This window comes from Sphaeramia orbicularis, chromosome 21 (genome assembly GCF_902148855.1).
Source record: "Sphaeramia orbicularis chromosome 21, fSphaOr1.1, whole genome shotgun sequence".
NCBI classification, from domain to species: Eukaryota; Metazoa; Chordata; class Actinopteri; order Kurtiformes; family Apogonidae; genus Sphaeramia; species Sphaeramia orbicularis.
The window spans coordinates 5,265,871-5,289,524 of NC_043977.1; the positions used below are offsets into that span (position 1 = coordinate 5,265,871).

General features: G+C 36.7%; 1 protein-coding gene across 1 annotated transcript in view; it reads left to right on the plus strand.

Annotated features, from left to right (window-relative positions):
- Nucleotides 1–21,208, plus strand: part of wnt10a (wingless-type MMTV integration site family, member 10a) — a 78,866-nt gene extending 57,658 nt beyond the window's left edge. The window contains exon 4 of the mRNA XM_030125384.1: nt 20,598–21,208. Within this exon, the coding sequence (XP_029981244.1) occupies nt 20,598–21,173 (576 nt within the window). The 3' untranslated portion in view covers nt 21,174–21,208. The remainder of the gene's footprint in view (nt 1–20,597) is intronic.
- Nucleotides 21,209–23,654: the final 2,446 nt, after the last annotated feature.

Sequence of the window (23,654 nt, forward strand, 5' to 3'; positions counted from 1 at the left end):
AAATACAACGCAGGGACACATACACAAAAACACACAAACAGTCCCTTGCAGTGGATGTAGCTATGTAGCTGCCGATCTGAATTTGCTCCGTCATTGTGTTTGCATGTGTGCGTACGCTTAACTGTTCTTTTGATGCGAGGCGTTTGATTTGTCTGAAGTGATGTCTGGGCTTAATGTGCTGCTGTGGGATTTGTTTGTGTGCTTTGATATTGCCTTGGCTTTCTGCGTGGCTTTAAAGGTTCTTTTAGTAGATTTTCTTTGAACTGACGCACACAGCGTGCAGACTCCACTGCTGTTTATCGGTAAGAGGAGTCAACACATAGACATTAGATTAGGATTTTCCCCAAAATACTTAGTGATGATGACACAAGGATTGACCATAATTCAAATAAACACATCGAACTAAACACAAAGCATGAGTTATATTGAGAAAATGTAGTTTGTTTGGGTTTGTTTGTTTTTTTTTTTTTTTTAATCAAGATGTTTTTTATTTCCAATTTTCAAATGTACAAGAAACATACAACTTGAACGTGAAACTGTTGTATCCAGTTCCTATCCAACTGCCCACCCACCCACCCCAAGTACTGGACCTTTGTTAAATTTATATACAGCCAGACATAATATACTTAGGTAAAAAAATATATAAACCCCCTTCAAACACATGTACAGACACACTGCAAAAATCTAAATCTGACCAAGTGTATTTTTCTCATTTCTAGTCCAAATATCTCATCACACTTAAAATCAGACAGAATCACCTAAAGAGGAACTTTTCAGTGAGATATAAGAACTGATTTATAGACAATAGATCTGGAAAATCTGATTTCAGGAAATCTTACCAAGATAATTTTCACTTGTTCCATTCACACTTTTTTTTTTTTTTTTTTTGCTTGAATTAAGCAAAAAAAATTATTTTTAATTAAGCCAAAAATATCTTGAACTAAGCAAAAAAAAAAAAAAAAAAAAAAATCTGCCAATGGAACAAGTGAAAATTATCTTGGTAAGATTTCCTGAAATCAGATTTTCCAGATCTATTGTCTATAAATCAGTTCTTATATCTGACTGAAAAGTTCCTCTTTAGGTGATTCTCTCTTATTACCTCCACCAAGTGATCAGGGTTTGTCTGTCTGTCTGTCTGTTTGTTTGTCTGTTAGCAAGATAACTCAAAAAGTTATGGACGGAATTTCATTAAATTTTCAGGAAATGTTGATACTGGCACAAGGAACATATGATTAAATTTTGGTGGTGATGGGGGGAGACACACACGACTGATCTGCCTTGGTGGAGGTCTGCACTCTCCGAGTCCATTTCTAATTTTAACTGTGATGAGATATTTTGACTCAAAATGAGAAAAATACACTTGGTAAGATTTAGATTTTTGCAGTGTACATATACACACATGCATATTTGTAAGTTCACATACACTTAAATAAATAAATAAATAAATAAGGGGAAAGAAAATTAAAAATAAATGAATTAAGAAACCAAGTTAAAAAAGTACACAGATATTAGAGTTACACAGATATGTTGGTAGCTACCGTACCTTCTACAAAGCTGATAAATGACTGCCAAATGGCAGAGAATGGTGGAACAGTAGAATGTAGTTTTAACCAAAACATACACAGTTATGGTGTTCATTTTACTGAGACTGTGGACGCGGCACACAATAAGCTAAGAGCTGATGATTTGTCAACTCAGTGTTTTATTTTCCCATTTGATGTTGCTTTCCTGTGTGAGATAATGATGTTTTCTACGTCATGCCAGTGGAATTTCCCTTTAAAAATGAATTGAGATGAAAGTCAGCAGCAGCTCCTGCATAACCACTGAGTCAATACTGAGTCAGCCAAATGTTGATGTTTGGTCCGGATGACAAAGCCATGTAGCATCAGAGCAAAGGAGTGTAGTAACAGTTCACCTTTGGCATACTGTGAGGATCAGAGGCTTCTTTCTGACTTTGCTACAGCATGCAGATGCATGTAGAGCGCTGCCTCATTAACTCTGTATCTTCTACAAATAATGGCACCAATTATTGATTTAAGGAATGTGCTCCAAAAAGCAAAAACAGGAAATGAAATTGAACGACCTGTTACAACAGCTTCATCGTATTATGTATAAAAAATAAATCACAGTGGACGGATTATAACAGTGACTTTCTGTTTTACTTCTGGTAATGTTAGTTACAGTGTTTGCTCTTGTATCTGATTCAGATCTTTTTTTTTCATGAGCACAAATCACATGAAATCTTCCACACGGGGGGAAAAAAAAGGGATTCCAAGGGGAGTTTTTGCCAAGTAAGTCTTACAGTTTCTAAAAAGAAAAATGATATTGTCATGCATGTTAGAAAAGCAATATCTCTTTAAAGAAAATACAGATGACTTTGTCGAAATAATATATTCCAGCTGATTTTGAGCTAATTTTAACTGGTACACTGCAGAAATCTAAACCTTACCAAGTGTATTTTTCTCATTTCTAGTCCAATATCTCATCACATTTAAAATAAGACAGAATCACCCAAAGAGGAACTTTTCAGTGAGATATAAGAACTGATTTATAGACAATAGATCTTTCAAGAAATCTTACTCAGATCATTTTCACTTGTTCCATTGGCAGATTTTTTTTTGCTTGAATTAAGAAAAAAAACATCTTGAAGAGCCACATTGACCCACTGGAAAAGGGCCCAAGAGTCATATGTGTACCACCCCTGGCATAGAAGAACATAACATAACATAACATAACATAACATAACATAACATAACATAACATAACATAACATAACATAACATAACATAACATAAAATAACAGTATAACATAACACAGCATAACATAACACAACATAACATAAAACAACATAACATAACATAGCATAAAATAACAGTATAACATAACACAGCATAACATAACACAACATAACATAAAACAACATAACATAACATAACATAGGAGTATAGCATAGCATAACATAGCATGGTATAGCATAACACAGCAAAACATAACATAAGAGCATAGCATAACATAGCATAGCATAGGATAGCATAACACAACATAACACATGACAAAAGAGTATAGCATAGCATAACACAACACAAGATAACAGTATAGCATAGCATAACATAGCATAGTATAGCATAACACAACATAACATAACATAAGAGTATAGCAAAGCATAACATAGCGTAGTATAGCATAACACAACATAACATAAGAGTATAGCGTAGCATAACATAGCATAGTATAGCATAACACAACATAACATAAGAGTATAGCATAACATAGCGTAGTATAGCATAACACAACATAACATAACAGTATAGCATAGCATAATATAGCATAACACAACATAACAGTATAGCATAGCATAGTATAGCATAACATAACATAACACAACACAACACAACATAACATAACATAACACAACATAACATAACATAACAGTATAGCATAGCATAGTATAGCATAACACAACATAACACAACAGTATAGAATAGCATAACATAGCATGGTATAGCATAATACAACATAACACAACATAACATAATATAGTATAATACAACATAGCATAACACTATAGCATAGCATAACATAACATAAGATTAAGTAGCATAACATAACATAGCACAGGACACAACTCAGTTCTAAAAACATACATATTAAACTCCACCAATAACATAAAAGGTGCTTAACGTACACAACAGTGTTCCTTAAAGCATCTCTAAGCAGAGCTGCTCAGTTTCCACCCGTGGGTTTCCACCCCCCCAAGACGGTTCATTATTGTAACTAAGATGAGAATCCATGTTTTAACACTGATGACCAACGGTTGAGTGACTTTTGCGCCACTTTCATTCCTTTTCTCTGTTCTAACTCGTTTCCCGCTCCGGTACATTAACCGGTGCAGACACCAGCTCTGGTGTTTGGTGGACTTGATCCACTTCTCGGTGCTCTCTGCTCTCCTTCCCCAGTCTACTGTATAATGTAGCCTCCAGTCCTAATCTGCCACCAACATGTCGTATTTGATCTCTGTCTGGGGTTGCTTTATAGACGCCTCTGTCTCACTCTCTAAGCCAATTAAAACTTGCCAGATGTTTGTCTCTATCTGTGGTCCACCATTACATTTGAAGTAATTACATCTCTGTAGCGTGCATGCACTGTTAGCCACCGTAGAAACTGCAGATTAGCATGTATTAGGATGTTTATATATTTCCTTCTAGTAACCCAGATTTTTCCAGACGACACTTTTCTTCCCAAGCTTTTTTTTTTTTTTTTTTTTTTTTTTGCTGATTGAGTTTTCCTTGTCATTGTCACATAAACGTGTAATAAACAGTGGCTGGATCGCAGTTAAGAACTTTTTTTAGAGTGATTCCTCATGGCAAAACACCCAAAACAAAAAACAAAACTAATTAAATAGATAGTTTTGTTTTTTTTTTAGTTAATTTCAAGACTGTTTTTTTTTATAGAAAAACTTGTGAAAATGTAGGTGAAATTAAATTACATTTTACAGCCAACTTTTTATTTATAGGCGTCATTTAATCATGAAATATATTGATATTAAGGCTTTGTTTGCAATATAACTGACAAAACACAGGAAGACGTAATGAGGAAAGCAGTTAAATATGGAAACAACAAAAAACTCAATACTAAATTTACCTACAATTACACCCAGAACGTGGCTAATCGGGGGTGGTAAAAGCAAAAACAAAAAATAAAAGACAATCCATTAAAACAAATGAAAATATAAGTCAAGAAACATTTGTTTTCCATTGGACATCTGCACAAAACTTTACCAACAGTTACAAAATGTTAAAAAACAGAAGTGCGTAATGTCGGTTTTTCCATTAAATCACAAATGTGATGATATGTTTATTTATTATCGCGAGATGACACGAGAAGTCATTCCATAAACATGGCAACAAACATAAATATGGTGTTGATTTACAGATATATTCATTATCATTATATATTACCCCTCTATCATGTACTAAATTCTAAAATGATTGCGTTTCCTGGTGTGTCCACACATACTGAGACCTGTTTCTTTTAAAACTCTTCTTCTTTGCTTGTTGTAACGTCTGTCAACATCCAGATTTTTTATTCATGTGACTCTAGTTGTAGAAAAAGGTCTTTCCATTGCAGTTTTGCGTGATATACCAGTTGTGCTACGCCCCAAAAACCACCTCTTACCAGCGCAAAAACTTTAAATCGAAAAACGAGAGTTTTGGCGAAATTGTTGCTTTTCCATTTAGTGAATTTTTTTGCTTAAGTTATATTCACGCAATTTGAGGGTCAATGGAAAAGCGACTACTGATTGTGTGTGAGATGACTAAAAAAGTGTATGTGAATGGTTTGTATGGATGCTTTGTGTTACTGTAAAAATATATAGAAAAAAGTGTATTCAGAAAGCAAAGGAAGCGGAATTAATTTAATTATTAGTTTGTAAAAAGGGGGTGGAGTCTATAAGTTATACTTCTTCCCACTCCTTTTCGAACGCTGAAAAATTTTGTTTGATTATGTTGTGTGGTTTTTTGTTATCTGATGATTCTATGTGCTTGAAAGAAAACTAAGAAACACATAAAAGAATGAATAAAAACAATAAAAGTAATTATACGTTGAGACAATAAAAGTCAACCCCTCACACTGGGTTAAACAGAGGATTTAAAAACAGAAACAGAGTCGTCCTGCCAGATGTGCAAAGGTCGTTCATTCCGCAGTTTGGAATCAGCGGCTGAATAAACCCTGTCGCCTTCAGCTTCACCTCTCAGATTAACAGTGACTGATCTGAGCGTGAAGGAGTGTCCGGCTGGAGCAGGTCCAACAGATACTGCGGAGTAAGGTCACTGAAGCATTTAAAAACAAATAACAGAACTTTAAAATCAATTCAGAAATCAACTGGGAGCCAGTGGAGTGATGCTGTAATTGGGCTGACACTGTCCTGTTTTTCGGCTCCAGTTAAAAGTTGAGCAGCAGCGTTTGGAACCAGCTGACGTCTGGAGAAACCCAACGGAAAGTGTGTTGCAGTACTTTAAACGATTAAAAGCATGGATTAAAATCTCAAACTGATGCCGAGTGAGAAGTGATTTTCACGTTTTTAAGGGTAAAAAACTTGTTCTTTTATTATATTTAGTGGATGAACTGAATTGTCTTTTTTTTTTTATACCTAGAAACTGTGGAAAAACCGGAGTGGATTTTTTGTTAAAACAAACTGAACTGTTTTTTTTTTTTTCTTTTTCTTCTAAAAAACTGAACCAAAGCCTTAAGTGGAGATTTTGTGTTTGATTTTGTTTGGTTGGTGGATTTTGTTGAGTTTAGACTTTGTGTGTGTGGGGGGGGGGGTTGAATTTTTGTGTGTTTTTTGCAATCGTTGTTTCATACATGATTTTGAATTTTAAATGGTTTAAATGTGTGATTTCTTTTTCTGTCATTGAATGTGTTGGGTGTTTGTTTAATTTAGACTTGCATCCTTTGTGTGGTTTGAGATACGACAAATATACAAAAGACTGAATTAAAACGACTGACTTAACATCTTAAATGTCAGACTAATGACAACCTATGGATCTGTCCATTGTCAAATAGTTGAAAAGAAGTCAGTTATCTGAGATATCTAAGTTTAAATTAGTAATCAGTCCATATACATTCTAGTCTGGGCAGGAGTACTTTCTAGTCTGAATAAAATAATTTCAAGAGTCCATATCTGTCCATATTTAATTACCAAATGACTTTATGACAAATCATGTCTCATTGGTAAATTTATTTTATATCGAATCTCATATTGAATCTCATGAACATCAGTGGTCAGAATAAATATATATATATAAGTCTATCATTTATTGTTTTGTTATACATTAAATTAGAAATAAAAATAGTTTAGATGAAAATGTTGACTTAAGTTAATTTTTTATGATTTTTTTTGTAAGGCGAGGCAGATTTATCTGTATGGCACAATTCATACACAGGGCAATTCACAGTGCTTTACAAAAATGGAAAAGATACAGATTAAAAACACACAATTATAATTAAAACATAATCAATAAAACATAAATAATAATCAATTAAAACAAAGTAAAAGGTCAGAGTGCAGATAGAACCCTTTCAGTTGTTCTATGCACAGTTGAACAGCTGTTTTCAGCCTGGACTTAAATATTGTTGCAGTAGAGGTCTGTCTCATGTCATCAGGAAGACTGCTCCAGAGTTTAGCTGCATAGAACTGAAACACATAGAACTGAAACACATAGAACTGAAACACATAGAACTGAAACGCAGCTTCACCCTGTTTAGTCCTGGCTCTGGGCTCCAGCAAAAGACCAGTCCCTGAGGTTCTCAGGGTCCGAGATGGTTCATATGGGACAACATGTCACAGATGTACTTTGGTGCTAGACCATGGAGAGACTTCTAAACGAGCAGAGCTGTTTTAAAGTCTATTCTCTGAGCCACAGGAAGCCAGTGCACAGATCTGAGCACAGGACTGATAGGGTCGTACTTCCTGTTTGAAACTGAAGCCAGACTGAACATATTTTTAAGCTCAAAATGCACCAGAATGCAGGAAAAAAGACCTAATTTTTCCCAAAATTTCCCGGGGGAGCTATGCTCGTCACTAGGGATGGGAATCGTTAAGAATTTAATGATTCCGATTCCATTATCAATAGTGCTTATCGACCCGATTCCTTATTGATTGTCTTATCAATTCTCATTGGGTGAGGGAATAAAAGGGTACAAACGGGTGTGTTTGCATGAACTGTCTTTTATATTTCCATCTCTGCACAGAAAATAGAACATATACAGTATGTACAAATAATAAGAACAGATGACGCCTGCCCGGTTGGGGGGGGGGCGTACAAGTGAAAGTGAAACTAAAGACGCTTCACTAATTCCTCTATTGCCGCATTTCTACTACGTGGAACTGGTTCGACTTGGCTCGGCTTGTCTCCCGTTGTTGTGCACCTCATTTCCTTTCCCTTCTTACCTTCCGAAACTTGTATTTGAGGAGTTACGACGTTTGTTGCCCACACTGGAACCGGCCCGGCATTAACTCTGCCGCTCCATTCACAAGCGCCGCTGAATATCAAAAACGTGACATTCCTGTAAATGATTCACATGCTGTGGACAAATGTTTGAGGATATTGGAGGGATTCCACCCTTCTGAAGACATGGAAGCTTTGACAGTGTTCCAAGTAAGTGGACCTGGTGTCGTCTTTTTAGACCGTTTCTGCCTCAACGCCATGTTGTCTACGTTCTGACCAAAACAATGCAGCGTACGTGTGACGTCATCGTGCATGCACAACGAAGGTGGAATCGATAAGCAGAATCATTAAGCAGGCAGGCAAACGATTCCAAGTAATCGAGCTACTGGGAACCGGTTCTCAAAAAGAACCGGTTCTCGATTCCCATCCCTATTCGTTGCCGCAGTCCGCTACACGCCCTGCTGCAGGGACCCAGACTGGACCCAGACTGGACCCAGACTGGCTGTGGCTTTTTGTGGCTACACTCATCTCTGCTCATGTAGCCACAGTGGCTGGATCTTTCATTTTCCTAGCGCAAACACAGTGTCTGTAAAGTGACTCATATTACCGAGACAATCGAGGTTGGAACCAGGTTTGATTGCAGATTAGACTCTAATTTGCAGCAGCAGAACATAGATATGGTTCTGACTGGATGGACAGGTGATGGCTGATAACATCTACACACACACACACACACACACATACAACCATTGTCCGTCTACAGGAGATAATCCACACCTCATCTCCTCCTCCTGTCATCCCCTTTTCCTCATCATTCTTCCACTCTCCTCCAACCCCCCCCCCCCCCCGTCAGCTGCAGACCCTCCTCCACCGGCCCCCGAATCCCCCCAGGGCTTCACTTTCAGGATCTACAATTTAGTTCCAGTTCCACAGGGCGACGATAAATCACTGCATCGGTGTTCGTCTTTTCATCCGTAGAAGTCAAGTGGAGCACCGTAAACACAGACACAAAGTCAGACACAGGAGTTCGCTCTTTCTTTCAGTCGTAGCCTCGGGTGGAAATGTGAAGAACAGGAAGAAATGTAGAAAATCACAACCTTTCATCTGATCGTCAATTAAGTAGGAGGACTGAGTGGTGTCGAACTGGAAAATACAGTCAGATTGGTAGAGTTTGGTATGTTAGAGGTGAAAAGTGCTGCATTAAGTTCAATTTAATCTATAAATCAGGTGCGTGTTTGTTTTCCTTTCTTTACAGTTTCATAAATTGTTCAAATCCTTCAGCTTTGTTGTTGCAGACAGCGTCCCTGTTTCCTGTTCTACGTTAAAAGTCACCTTTATTAGACATTTCATCACATGTAAAGTACATTTTAACTGCACGTACAGACTAATATTCCCCCTTTTCTTTTTTGTAGTCATCTTTTTATTATGTTTTTTCAGTCAGCATTAACTCATCAGCATTTTACATCATGTATAGAACTTCTATATGTAAAGAAAAACAAATAAACAAATAACAAAAACATACTCAAACAGGGGAGCAATAACAGAAATAGTAAAAATATACACAGCAACCCAAAACAGTTAAAGGGAAATAACAAGTATATTTCCCATTCCATTCTTTCCTTCTAAAAACCCTTTTCCCCTGTTTAAGATGAGCACCCAACATTTCAAGTGTGTAGCATGAACTAAGGGTTTCCATGGGTCCATTTGCACGTTACTTTTATCAAGTAAAATCAGCTCTTAATTGTGTCACAAAATCAGCCCACTTTTTCCAATAATTGGTGAATGTGTCTGAATGAAGTCTGACAGAAAAAGTCCACTTCTCCATCCTATAGCTGTCATCTATAAGCTCTATCCAGTCTATTTAATATTCCTCCCTTTCTAAAGGTTTTAGGATGTACTCTGTTGGAATAAGTAGCATCATAATAATAATAATAATATTTTTTTAAATGTAGTGCTTTCCATCACAGTGCTTTACAACACAGCAACAATAAAAGAGTTAGAACAAAGTAAAAACACATTCAATCAAATAAAATACAAAGTAGAGCCCGACTGATTAATCGGCCGGCCAATTATAGCGTTTCACTAATTAATCAACATCGGCCAATATGTAGCCGATGTGTGTGTGTGTGTGTGTTGCCCAGAGAATAAGAGGAACTTTAAAGTGAGTTAGTTTCACTTTCACTCCTGCTTGGACAATGATGCTATCACCCCCCCCCACACACAATCACATAATCACAGAGCTACACCCCCCACACACACACACACACCGCTCGTGCGCTCTGACAATAATTGACTGCCCCCCCCCAGCGAAAATCACAGACTGCTACCGCGTGCTCTGACAAGGATGGACCGCTTACCTCCTGCTCCGAAAATCACGGACCCCCCACGCCCAAACCACCCCCGTCTTATGAAGTATTCACCCCCCCCCACAACCCCATATCCGTGCACTTCCTGTCTATCTCACAGTTTCATTCTGCAGACAGGCCTGGGTGTTAATAGTGTAGGGGAGACTGGGCACAGTTGTAACACAGGTCAGTTGTAACTCTTGCAGTTGCTCCAATCAGGAACAACTTAGGACTCACCTAATTCACTCTGCACATGCTCAGTTTAGTCCTTAGTCCACAAAAGAAGTTGTAGTGCCGTGAGGCAGACACATCCAAATTTGTGAGTGAAAACATCATTTTGTGTTCAGTCATATTTTTTTGTTCGAATTATTTTTGTGATTCCATAGTTTGCATTTGAAAGTTGTGTCAATTATATTTATGAGATAAACAAAGATTTATGCATCTGTTTATCCACCTGTCCACAATTATCTAATATAAGATTATTATATCCTGTGTAGATCAGTGTTCTAATTTCATATATCAGCCAATATATTGGTTATCGCCCAATATCGGATATTGGCCGATATATTGGATATCGGCTTTTTTTAGCCCCCAATATCGGTATCGGCCCCAAAAATCCCATATCGGTCGGGCTCTAATACAAAGGAACAAGTTAAGATTGTTCATCCTGTCTTTATCTTTTTGTCCTTTTGGTTACGTGAAAGTGACAGTGACTACGTTAAAATGCACAGGACCCAATGGTGTAGTCCAGGGTATACGGTGGTATATGGAGTACACCTACTTATTTTTCAGTCACTGTACCCTGTACACTGTACCCTCTTCTAAATCCCCCTGATGCTCTCTATTCAGTAATATCTGCAGCCACATTGCCCATGTTTTCTCCTAGGACAGTAAAGCCATGACCCGCCCTACTCTGCCTCTAATTGGCTAGTACTTCGTACCTTCACTGATTAGATTGGTTAACTTTAGGCATGAGGACAGATGAGCCAATCAGAGGCAGAGTTGGGCGGGTCATGCAAAGGAAAATCTTGCTAACTAGCACTGTTTCCACCTCCGGAACCTGATTGGACACCTCCTCAGGTGCCAGTGCCACCCCAGTTGATTGACAGGTCACTGCACATCTCGTTGAAAGATGCGTGATTATTGGACATGTGAACAGATGACTGCACATTTAGAGAAAAGATTGTAAGATTATTGTATTCCAAAATTACTAATATCTTCCAAAATATTGTTTCTATCAACTCGCTCTTTTCACTAGTCTGTTCCTTGACCAAAAAATACATAAATATGACAAACGGCAGCAGTCAGCTCTGTACGGATTTAGTGTGATGCCCAAGACACACACACAAACACACACACAGAGTCCACGTCCCTTTTATAATATAAGATGCACATACAGATATGCAAAACAGTCCTCTTTCTTCTTGTTGTTTACTCTTCTTTCTCGTTGTCAAAAGGGGAAACATCCAGTCCCATCCAGTATTTTAGTGGTTTTATTTTATATTCAGATTTTTATGGAGTTAAAGGAGTGATTTTACTGCTTACACTTGTACGCTTGATGCAACAGACACTTAAAAGTTAATACGTTGTCTGTGAATGGAACCACAGCAGGTTAATTCAGTATGGAGACTGGAAACAGATGGGAACATCTAGACTCGGTCGAACGCACAAACCAGCCCTGAAGCTTATTATTATATCTCCGTACAAAAATGTCAGGTTTGCTTCTGGCTACACTTTTTTTTTATAGAAATATGTTTCTGGTTCAGACATGGATGAAACATGCTTCTTTAGGGGAAGAACTGGGGAAATTACTGCTAACGGCTGAATGGAAAAGCAATCAAATATAAGTTGAGAGTAACTATAATAAATGAAAATATCTACATTATTAAATCTGATTTTTCTAAATGTTGATTTTGAGGATCAGGAACAAAAAACAAGACGGTTCAGTTGCAAAAATTAAGTTTTGGGGCTTTATTTTTTTTCCACCTCTTCCAAAATTTGCAAAGACTATTTGCAAAAGTGTGCATAAATAGTAGTTTCCCACAAGGGATCAATAAAGTTCATTTGCATCTGTATCTGTACAATGGTATGTGCAAAAATACTTGTGAGCAACTTTATTTAACTATTTACAAAGAAAAAACTCGCACATTCTTACTTGTCATCATACATATAAGTAATTTGAAGCTGCTGAACCAGTTTTCTAAATATTAGATTTTTGGGTTTAAGTGAGATTAACATGTATTCAAAGCTGAAATGTATATTTATCAGTTTGTAAAGCTTTATTTCAGTATGTATTTGCACATTTTTTAATACTACTTTTATATATTTTTAAAGTTTTTACCTCGTTATATGCCTCTAATTTGCACATATTTCTATGGCACACTTATATTTTCATCATATAAGTTTGTGTTCTATTGTGTTGTTTTTAGTCGTATAGTGCTCTGAAATTTCCTGCCTACCGGCTATTTTGTAGCACAATTTTGTGGCAAAAAATTCTATTCTATTCTATTCTATTCTATTCTATTCTATTCTATTCTATTCTATTCTATTCTATTCTATTCTGTTTTGTTCTTTTCTGTTTTGTTCTTTTCTGTTTTGTTCTTTTATATTTTATGCTGTTCTTTTCTATTTTATCCCGTTGGGTCTCTTCTATTCTGTTTTGTTCTATTCTATTCTTTTCTGTTTTGTTCTATTCTGTTCTATTTTATTCTGTTTGGTTCTATTCTATTTTGTTCTATTGTATTCTATTCTATTCTAGTTTAGTCTAGTCTGCTGTGTTCTGTTCTCTTCTATTCTCCTCTTCTATTCTGTTCTGTTCTATTCTACTCTATTCTATTATGTTTTGTTCTTTTCAATTGTATTCTGTTTTATTCTGTTCTATTCTATTCTGTTCTATTCTATTTTATTCTGTTTTCTTTCGGTTCCATTCTATTTTGTTCTATTCTATTCTGTTTTGTTCTTTTCTATTCTATTCTGTTTGATTCTATTTTATTCTGTTCGGTTCGGTTCTATTCTATTCTGTTCTGTTCTATTCTATTTTATTCTGTTTGGTTCTATTCTATTCTATTCTGTTCTATTCTATTTTATTCTGTTTGGTTCAGTTCTATTCTATTTTGTTCTATTCTATTCTAGTTTAGTCTACTCTGCTGTGTTCTATTCTATTCTATTCTATTCTATTCTATTCTATTCTATTCTATTCTATTCTATTCTATCCAAGTCACCATTAGTAACTGTGTCTAATTTCCAGCCTATAAGTTCATACACATTCTTTTTTCAGCAGAACTATTGAACTCCACAGACACATACATTGTTTCGCAGTATTTCACCAACCAGTCGAGGAGGTGATGCCTTCAAGGACAGGTGGAAAACAGCTCCAACCATTCACTGTCACATGTTTACACAAAGCATCTCTTCAGTAAACCTTCTTTTCCTTCTATTCCTCCACTTAAGGCACATCACTGTGGGCCATAATCTTCCACAACTATGTGTCTTTTATTTACTTTTTTCGTGTAATAAAGTTCCGTAAAAAACACTCGCTACCTGCTTATTGTTTTTTTCCCGTGCGCTTTGAAGGCCCCGGCCCGTCGGGGATGTAGTCGAACAGTAGCAATGTGGATGCAATTACGACTCCTGGGTCCGTTTGTCTCTGTAAGGTTGAAGTGGGTTGGAGAGTTTTGCAGATTACAGAGTGTGCTGTGTGTTTAAGGCCGGCACGTTGTGATTCTGGGGTTGACTCTGCCCCGACGTCAAAACTAAACCAAAGGGTTGCAATCTGGACTCAAAGCGAAGGCTGTTTGGAGTATTATAATGTTGTTTACTCAAAGCCTCGCAGCCTCTCGGATCCTTAACCGCTGATCACGGGTTTTTCAACTTTCATTTCAACACTCTGGAAATAGCCCTGGAACGTGTTTACCCTAAATGCGTACTTTTAAGACACTTGCTGTTATCCTTACGCGCATTACGACTGAAAATATTTTGCATTCTTAATTGTCATAATGCGTATAAATAATTTGAAGCTGTTGCATGAGCGTTGTAAATATTTAATTTTTGGGGTTTGATGAGTGAAAATAACATATACTCAACGATATAATGTGTATTTATCAGTTTGCAAAGCTTTATCTAGATAACAAAGCAACTTTAGGAATTGGTTTATATAATCTAATGCCAAGTCTATGTTTATACGCTGGCCTAATTCTTTTTTTTTTTTTTTTTTTGCCTTTATTTTGTTATTATTTCAGGTTTTTGACAGATAAACAATGTCTGTCAGTCACGCAATTCTGCAGAATGAACAAATCCTTTCTTTTTTTTTTAATACTTTGCATTGAAGGATTTGACAACCTTAGTACAAATAGTACTCCTCAGCTACACAATATGGACAAAAGTATTGGGACATGTTGAATTCAGGTGTTTCTGGGATACAAAACAATAATGACTAATGTCAGAATATGGTTTTATATTATGGGATAAATATCATTGCATTGGTTCATTTGGGTTAAATTATTATCTTTGTTTCCAAAATGGTTTGGACTGAATTTCTTTAAACATTGATTTTTTTTTTTTTAAATCCATGACTCTGATTTTAAATGTTCTACCTCTAAATTTCTAAAATATTTTTCCTGCTCTGATTGTAAATAATAATTTTCTTCCACAACTAACCATCTACTTTCATCACATCTCACTGAGGAAGAAAAATCTATTATTAAACTAATAAAGGAAATATTGATGTTTATAAACTATATGGACAAAAGTATTGGGACACATCATGTCTACAGCTGTAAAATGTCCTGTTCATGATGATTTGAGATAAAAACATCAATATTTCCTTCAAGTTTAATGGTAGATTTTTCTTCCACAGTCAGATGTGAAGAAAGTAGATGGTTAGTTGTGGTAGAAAATTATGATTTACAGTCAGAGCAAGAAAAATATTGGAGAAATTTAGAGGTGGAACATTAAAAAACATAGTCATGGATTTAAAAAAATGTTGAGAGAAATTACGGAAGCCAAGATAACAATTTTAACCCAAACTAACCAATGCAATGATATTAATCCCATAATATAACCCTATGTTCTGATATTGGTCATTATTGTTTTGTATCCCAGATCCCTGTTAGAAAAGAAACACCTGAATTCAACGTGTCCACATACTTTTGTCCATATAGCATATTTATATACATACTTACACACCTATATTGGCATTAAAAAATAAAGAAATAAACACATACACCCTTGAAACGTACACAAAAAAGGAATAAACAACAACATAAATTATTACATAAAGTGAATGAAAACAGCAATCAAATACACACAAGGACTAAAAACCTTCCTTTTTAGAAAAGTGTATTCTGGTTGATTTTATCTGATTTTATCTGTTATTTTATTATTGTATATTATTGCTGTTTCTGTGGCTGTTCTTGTATTGTGCACTTTGAGATTTGATGTCAAAGGTCAAGTGCATTACAAATAAAATGTATTATTATTATTATTATTATTATTATTATTATTATTATTATTATTATTATTATTATTATTAAAACAAATCAACTAAAAATCTACTTTCTTCACATCTCACTGAGGAAGAAAAATCTCCCATAGAACTTATAAATATTGATATTTTTATCTCAGATCATCATGAACAGGACATTTTACAGCTGCAGACATGATTTGTCCCAATATTTATGTCCATATAGTTTAGAAACATCAACCTTTCCTTTTTGTATCCCAGACCCCTGTTAGAAAACAAACACCTGAATTCAATGTGTCCACATACTTTTGTCCATATAGCGTGTCTATACATATACCAACGCACCTATATTGGCATTAAAAAAAAATAGAGAAATAAACACATACACCCTTGAAACCAACAAAAAAAAAGGAATAAACAACAAAACAAATCATTACATAAAGTGAATGAAAACAGCAATCAAATACACACAAGGACTAAAAACCTTCCTTTTTAGAAAAATGTATTCTGGTTGATTTTATCTGTTTTTTTTTATTATTGTATATTATTGCTGTTTCTGTGGCTGTTCTTCTATTGTGCACTTTGAGATTTGATGTCAAAGATCAAGTGCATTACAAATAAAATGTATTATTATTATTATTATTATTATTATTATTAAAACAAATCAACTAAAAATCTACTTTCTTCACATCTCACTGAGGAAGAAAAATCTCCCATAGAACTTATAAATATTGATATTTTTTATCTCAGATCATCATGAACAGGACATTTTACAGCTGCAGACATGATTTGTCCCAATATTTATGTCCATATAGTTTAGAAACATCAACCTTTCCTTTTTGTGTCCCAGACCCCCTGAACACCTGAATTCAATGTGTCCACATACTTTTGTCCTTGTAGTGTTTGTACCTGTTTGTACCATTAGTCTGGATGTGCAGTGTGTGTGTGTGTGTGTGTGTGTATGTGGGTGACAGGCGTGTTTTCATGTGCAGCATTCGAGCCAGTGCACTGTGTCCACTGTGTGTGTGTGTGTGTGTGTGTTGATAGGGGTGGTAGCAGCAGCAGCATCTGTCAGTACTGTGGGTGGCCTGCTGTTCCTGTTGGTAATTGGATCTTAAAGTTTAGAACCGGCGATGACTGACAAACATACACACATACACGCACACAAACACACACACACAAACACACCTACACACATGCATACAGTGTTTAGACGTGTTCCTGGAATAGACATGGCTCATGGCGTATGGGGTGTACCTGTAAGTGTGTGTGTGTGTGTGTGTGTGTGTGCATTGGCTGTGTAAGTGGTGCAGCGTTGATGTAACAGTACTTTGTTGTTGCTTGTTTATGCATGAAGGTTCCGTCTAGACACTGTTTTAAACCTTAAGGATCCTAAGAATTCCTTCAGGTGTGTGAGCTGTATTTATGATCCCACTGCAGTTCAATATCTGCCAATACCACTAATCAGACTGGCCTCAAAGGGTTTTACAATCTCTAGAAAATATAACATCGTGTATGTGTTGACCCTCTTTTTGAGTGAAGAAAAATAGGACCCAGGCTCCTGTCGTCCAACGGCAAATTTAACCCTTTCATGCGTAGTGGTCACTCCAGTGTACAGCTGTTCAAAGCTTTTCTCTCATACGTATATTCATGGGTTTTGTTGTTTTTTTGTCGTTTTAGTTCCAACACAGTGGCCGCTTATGCACCATCACATACGCTGTAATTCATACCATTACTCTAACTTTGCTGTTCTTGATAAACCTGATCTGCACTAACATGTTTGAGAGTACATCAACTGCTTGTTCTTATTATTAGACTGTAATTAACTTTTTTTCTGAAGAAAAAGTGTTGGTTTTTTTTTTGCATATTATCTCCATGAAGTGAGTTGTGACTAGTACTGGAATATGTAAAAATGTGAGAAAAAAAACATCAGATTAACAGCATTAACAATGTTTTTATTTTATAGTTTTCACACAATATATTAGTAAATACATGTTTCTTTGCTTCAAAAATTAAACGCATGGTGTCCAGGGGAGTGGACATTTTTGGAACTCCATGAAAAATAGGTTCATAAGAAAATCTGAAATCGCATTGTTGTTTTTTTTTTTTCATGCTTAAAGATGAATAAAAACACTTCGGGAAAAAAAAAAGTCTTGATTAACGTTCTCATAATTCATGCATGAAAGGGTTAAAGACATTCATTGACATTCGTTTGGCCTTTGAAGGTCACTCAAGGTCAAAGGTCATGGCACCAAATGAAAGCCCATATGTGACTTCCTATCTATTGTCAATAGTAATTATATCAATACCTTCAACTGTTTTCAAGTTATAACACTTTGAACTGTGTCCCATTAGAAACCAATGGGGATTTTTTATATTTCAAAAATTCATAAAAAATTCAAAAATTTCACAGTTTTCGGACAAACTTGGTTGCCCTTATCACAAAGATGTTCCACAACAAATATAAAGTCATCCTAACTGAAGAAGATTCCTGAAACATTGTTCACAGATGGACGGTTGACGGATGGACATGAACTAACACTGATAGTCCACTGGACCTTCAGGCTGTTCGACTAAAAACTCCTTTTTAGGGAAAAAAATTAGCAATACACTGATTGCAGAATTCTTAAATTGGCATTTTGGCCGATGCTGACGCTCATGCTGCTTGCTTTTCTATTGAAAAATTCTCAAATCGCGTGAATATAACTTGCGCATAAAAATTTGTCTAATGGGAACAACAATTTTGCCAGGCCTCTGCTGAATGAACTCCTCCCCCTGGTGGATTATCTGTGTATTGCATGTATCTAATTGTATACATCAGGTTTTTCAAGACAAAAGATATCACACTGATCATGTAGAGGGTTTCAAAACTCTTGTATCAAATATGATACGTTTGGTGTTATAGGGTTAAACAGTAAAATATCCAGGATTACTGCAGGAAAAGTCTCCATGTACATGATAAGAAATGACTCTACAATACGTCTAAGTGTTTTATTTACATAAACCTCAAAACCTGCAGGATCCAAAATGTTTCCTTCAGTCTTTGGTTGTAAAATCCAGGCTTTTGTGCCCCTGAATTAGACCGAAAAACACATTTGCAGACCTGTCAATAACAAATCCCATTCAGATTATATACAGTATATCTGAGGTTTGCACAAACGTACAACGGCACCATATTTTTTGCCTCCACCAAGTGTAACGGCGGAGGTTATGTTTTCATTGGGGTTTGTCTGTTTGTTAGCAAGATAACTCAAAAAGTTATGGACAGATTTTCATGAAATTTTCAGGAAATGTTGATACTGGCACAAGGAACAAATGATTACATTTTGGTGGTGTTGGGGGGGGGGGCTGACCTGCCTTGGTGGAGGTTTGCCTTTTCTAGTCTGGTTTGAAATCTACTGTACGAGGATATTTTTTGCAGTAAAATCCAAAACACTCGTGTTTATATCAGGGCCGCTGACTTGGAGAGCATCATGCCATTAAAGTTGAAATATGTAAATAATGTAATGCTCTAATGCCTAATGTGCAGCTACATGTGGGTCATGCGTGGAGTCATTAGCGGATGCCAGAGGATGAATAATGACAGTGTGCTGTGTTTGGGTAATGCCTGCATCCATGGCGGTTATTTGATATCAGTGTGTTTGACAACAGGTTCAGAGTGGGACCACCTGGTGTGGTGAATGCGGGGCCAATATTTCTTCAGGCGTTAGTTGTCATCGACGTACAGTGAAACAGTGACCGGAGCAGAAGAATAAATAAATGAAAACACTCAAGTCCAGACGCTATGAAAAATGAGATGCAGTCTGCAGAGCTCCATCCTGACATTCATTAATCTTCTCGTTTTCTTGATTTCACTCACTGGTTTATACGTAGTAGAAGGTGTCTGAGTCAAGGTTCTAATAGTTTTGGTTTTTTCATTGTAGTTTAGTTTTATTTAGTTTTGACTTTTTTTTCTCTAATTCAGTTAGTTTTAATTAGTTTTTAGAGCACGTTTGCTAGTTTTTATTAGTTTTCTTTTTTCTTTTTTTTCCTGAATGTTTAGTTTTATTTTACTTTTAGTATTAATTTTAGTTTTTTTTAATATCTTTTCTCTTCTTCTCTGTCGTCGTATTCAAATAAATCCCAGACAGGACTCTGCTGCTTTAGTCTCCATGTTTCCAGGTAGAGTGGGGACCAGAAGACGACTGGAAACCACAAGTGAACACAAGTGACGGACCAAAAAGTGTTGTATGGCGCCACTAGCTAAAATTGCTAGAGCGAAATAAATCGCTGTCGTATCAATCCGACGTTGACAAAGACGAAAACAAAGGGAATTTTATCCATCATTTTTATCCGTTTTAGTTAGTTTTATAAGCACACAATACGGTTTGTTAGTTATTTTTTTATTTCAATTACAGTTTTTATTTATTTGAGTTAACAAAAATGTTTCTTCAATTCTAGTTTTCATCATTTCGTTAGTTTTCGTTAACGATAATAACCTTGGTCTGAGTACAACCAGATGGGTACTGTGTTTGTTTTTATTTGTTGTTTTTACATTTGATTGATGTTTTTGTTCACTTTCTTTAATTATTTATTTTATCATTCATTCATTTTGTGTTGCCTTCATGGACGTATGAATAAATTTTTATATTTTTGGAATGCCAATATAGGTGTGTAGGTATATATGCAAATACAGTATGTGGACAAAAGTATGTGGACACGTTGAATTCAGTTGTTTCTTTTCTAACAGGGTCTGGGATCCAAAACAATAATGACTAATGTCAGAATATAGTTTTATAATATGGGATAAATATCATTTTAACTCCATTCCGTGCTCCGTTTCTGTTTTTCTGCTTCTCTAGGTGGTGCTCGACCACATGAGGAGGAAATGCAAATGCCACGGGACGTCGGGAAGCTGTCAGCTGAAAACCTGCTGGCAGGTGACGCCTGAGTTCCGGGTGGTGGGCTCCATCCTCAAAGAGCGCTTCAACATCGCCACGCTCATCAAAGCCCACAACCGGAACACGGGACAGCTGGACCACTCCCACCACAACAACAACAACAACCACCACAACCACCACAACCATCACAACCACCACCATCACCACCATCACCACCACCACCACCACCACCAGAACAACCACCACAACCACCACAACACTAACCGGCGGCGGCCCAGCGTCAACGAACTGGTGTTCTTTGAAAAGTCTCCGGATTTCTGCGAGCGGGATCTAGGCTCAGATTCGGCGGGAACCCAGGGCCGGATCTGCAACAAGACCAGCCCCGGCATGGACAACTGCGAGAGTCTGTGCTGTGGGCGGGGCCACAACATCCTCCAGCAGACGCGGAGCGAACGCTGCAACTGCAAGTTCCACTGGTGCTGCTACGTGGTCTGCGAGGAGTGTCGGATAACGGAGTGGGTCAGCGTCTGTAAATGAAGAAAAACGCGCGTCGACGTACTGAACACGACACCCGGAACAAAGCGAAAACAGACTTTTTTTTTTAAAACCCGAGAGTTTTTATTTTTAGGGGGAATACGACTGTAAAAACAAACCCAAATATCCCCCCTTTCATTTTTGCGGCGGACTGCTATTTTCCTTTGCAGAACGGAAAAGCAAGGACGGAGCGTCGACGCACTTGAGCCGGCAGAAAGACAGGAAGTGCACGCTGTAGGAAGGAGCGTGCACACGAAACGCAAAGTCCAAAAGACGCCACAATGCAGGGAGCGCCCATGTCTGCTGCCTTTTCTCTTGGGACAAAGACACTGAGCTGAACTTTAAAATATCAAATATGGGCTCGCAAAACCTAAATACTGATTGTTTCAGGCGTTACCTGACATGGCGTTCAGGCGGAGTGTAAAGAGAAGCGATAAAACCGAACTGTAAAGTATGTGGAAAAGGCCCGGTTACGTCCGACGAACTTAAAAAGTGTCAAATATACGTGTGATTTTGTTTTCCAGGCAGATCATGCAATGACTCGTAAACGCAGACACGTCACACGCAGTATTTGCTGTGTGCCCGATCTACAGTTCAAAGACAAATCCAGATTATTTCACATTCCAGATTGGTCGTGCACAGCTCACCTGGGGCGGTTTAAAGCCTCGTTCAGCGACGGTTTCGGAAGGCTCCGTGTTTACAGCAGCGATCAGGTTACAGTTTAAACCAGGGCTCTCAAACTCATTGTCTTTCAGGTTCCACATTCAGCCCAATTTGATCTCCAGTGGGCCGGACCAGTAAAATAATAACAGAATAACCTATAAATAATGACAAGTGCAAATTTTTGTCTTTGTTTTAGTGCAAAAAAACCCCCCAAAAACATTAAATTATGAAAATACTTACTTTTTTAAACCATCCAAACAAAAAAGATGTGAATAACCTGAAAAAATTGAAATTTCTCAAGAAAATTAAGTGCAATTTTAACAATATTATGCCTCAACTTATCATTTGTACATGTGCATTATGGATCAGATGGACTGAAATAAATAAAAACTATAATTAAAAGAAAAAAAACGATAACTAACTGAAACTGTATTGTGTGCTTACAAAACTAATTAAAACGTATAAAAATTATGGATAAAATTCCCTTCATTCTCGTTTTTGTCAGTGTCAGATTGATATGAAACTGATTTATTTCACTTGAGCAGTTTTAGCTGCTGGCACCATACGACACTTGACGGTCCGTCACTTCTCATCACTTGTGGTTTCCAGTCGTCTTCGGGTCCCCACTCTACCTGGAAACATGGAGACTAAAGCAGCAGAGTCCTGTCTGGGATTTATTTGAATACGACGACAGAGAAGAAGAGAAAAGAGACGACAAAACTAAAACTAAAACTAAGCATTTAGAAAAAAATTAAAACTAGTAAAAACTAGTAAACCTGCTCTAAAAATGAGCTAAAACTAACTGAATTAGAGAAAAAAAGTCAAAACTAAATAAAACTAAACTAGAATGAAAAATCCAAAACTATTATAACCTTGGGCTACATTCAGCCCGATTTGATCTCCAGTGGGCCGGACAACAGAATAACCTTTAAATAATTACAACTGCAAATTTTTGTCTGTGTTTTAGTGCAAACCCCCCCATTAAATGATGAAAATACTTACTTTTATAAACTATTCAAACAAAAACGATGTGAATAATCTGAAAAAACCTGAAATTTCTTAAGAAAAATACGTACAATTTTAACAATATTCTGACTCAACTTCTCATTTGTCCATGTGCATTATGGATCAGATCTACAAAGATACTAAACACTGAGGAACAGGAAGAAAAGAGTTCAAATTGTGCTGAATTTTCTTAAGACATTTCAGGTTGTTCATATTTATTCAGGTTATTCACATTTTATTGTTACAGGATAGTTTGTAAATGTAAATATTTTCAGAATTTAATGTTGTTTTTTGTACTTTGAAGTTGTCATTATTTATAGGCATAATGTAATATTTTTTTCATATCAAAGCGAGAAGAAAGAAAAATGGAGTCATTCTTTTTTGTCGGTTCTTCTGCTGTTATTGTTTGACTGTAGATCATATTGGTCTGTATGTGGAACCTGAACTAAAATGAATTCCACAGCCTTGACTGTGGAATTTTTGCACTTTGCAAATTCATCCCATGGGCCGGATTGGAACCTTTGGTGGGACGTATTTGGCCCCCGGGACGCATGTTTGACACCCCTGGCTTAAATAAACAACTCAAATCAGGGGATTGTCTGACTTAACCGGCGCCTTACGCTGTAAATGTATCCGCCGACATCGCAGCGTTGTATTTCTGATATGCAACAAAAATGGCATTATGACACGTATCAATAACTCATCGCGTGTTCCAGTAAAAGGCAAGAGTCGAAGGAAACACCGAAACTGCAGTAAAAGGTAACAAGGGGAGCGAGTTCTGCAATAAATTACAGGGTCGGAAGGAAAGGAGGGTGG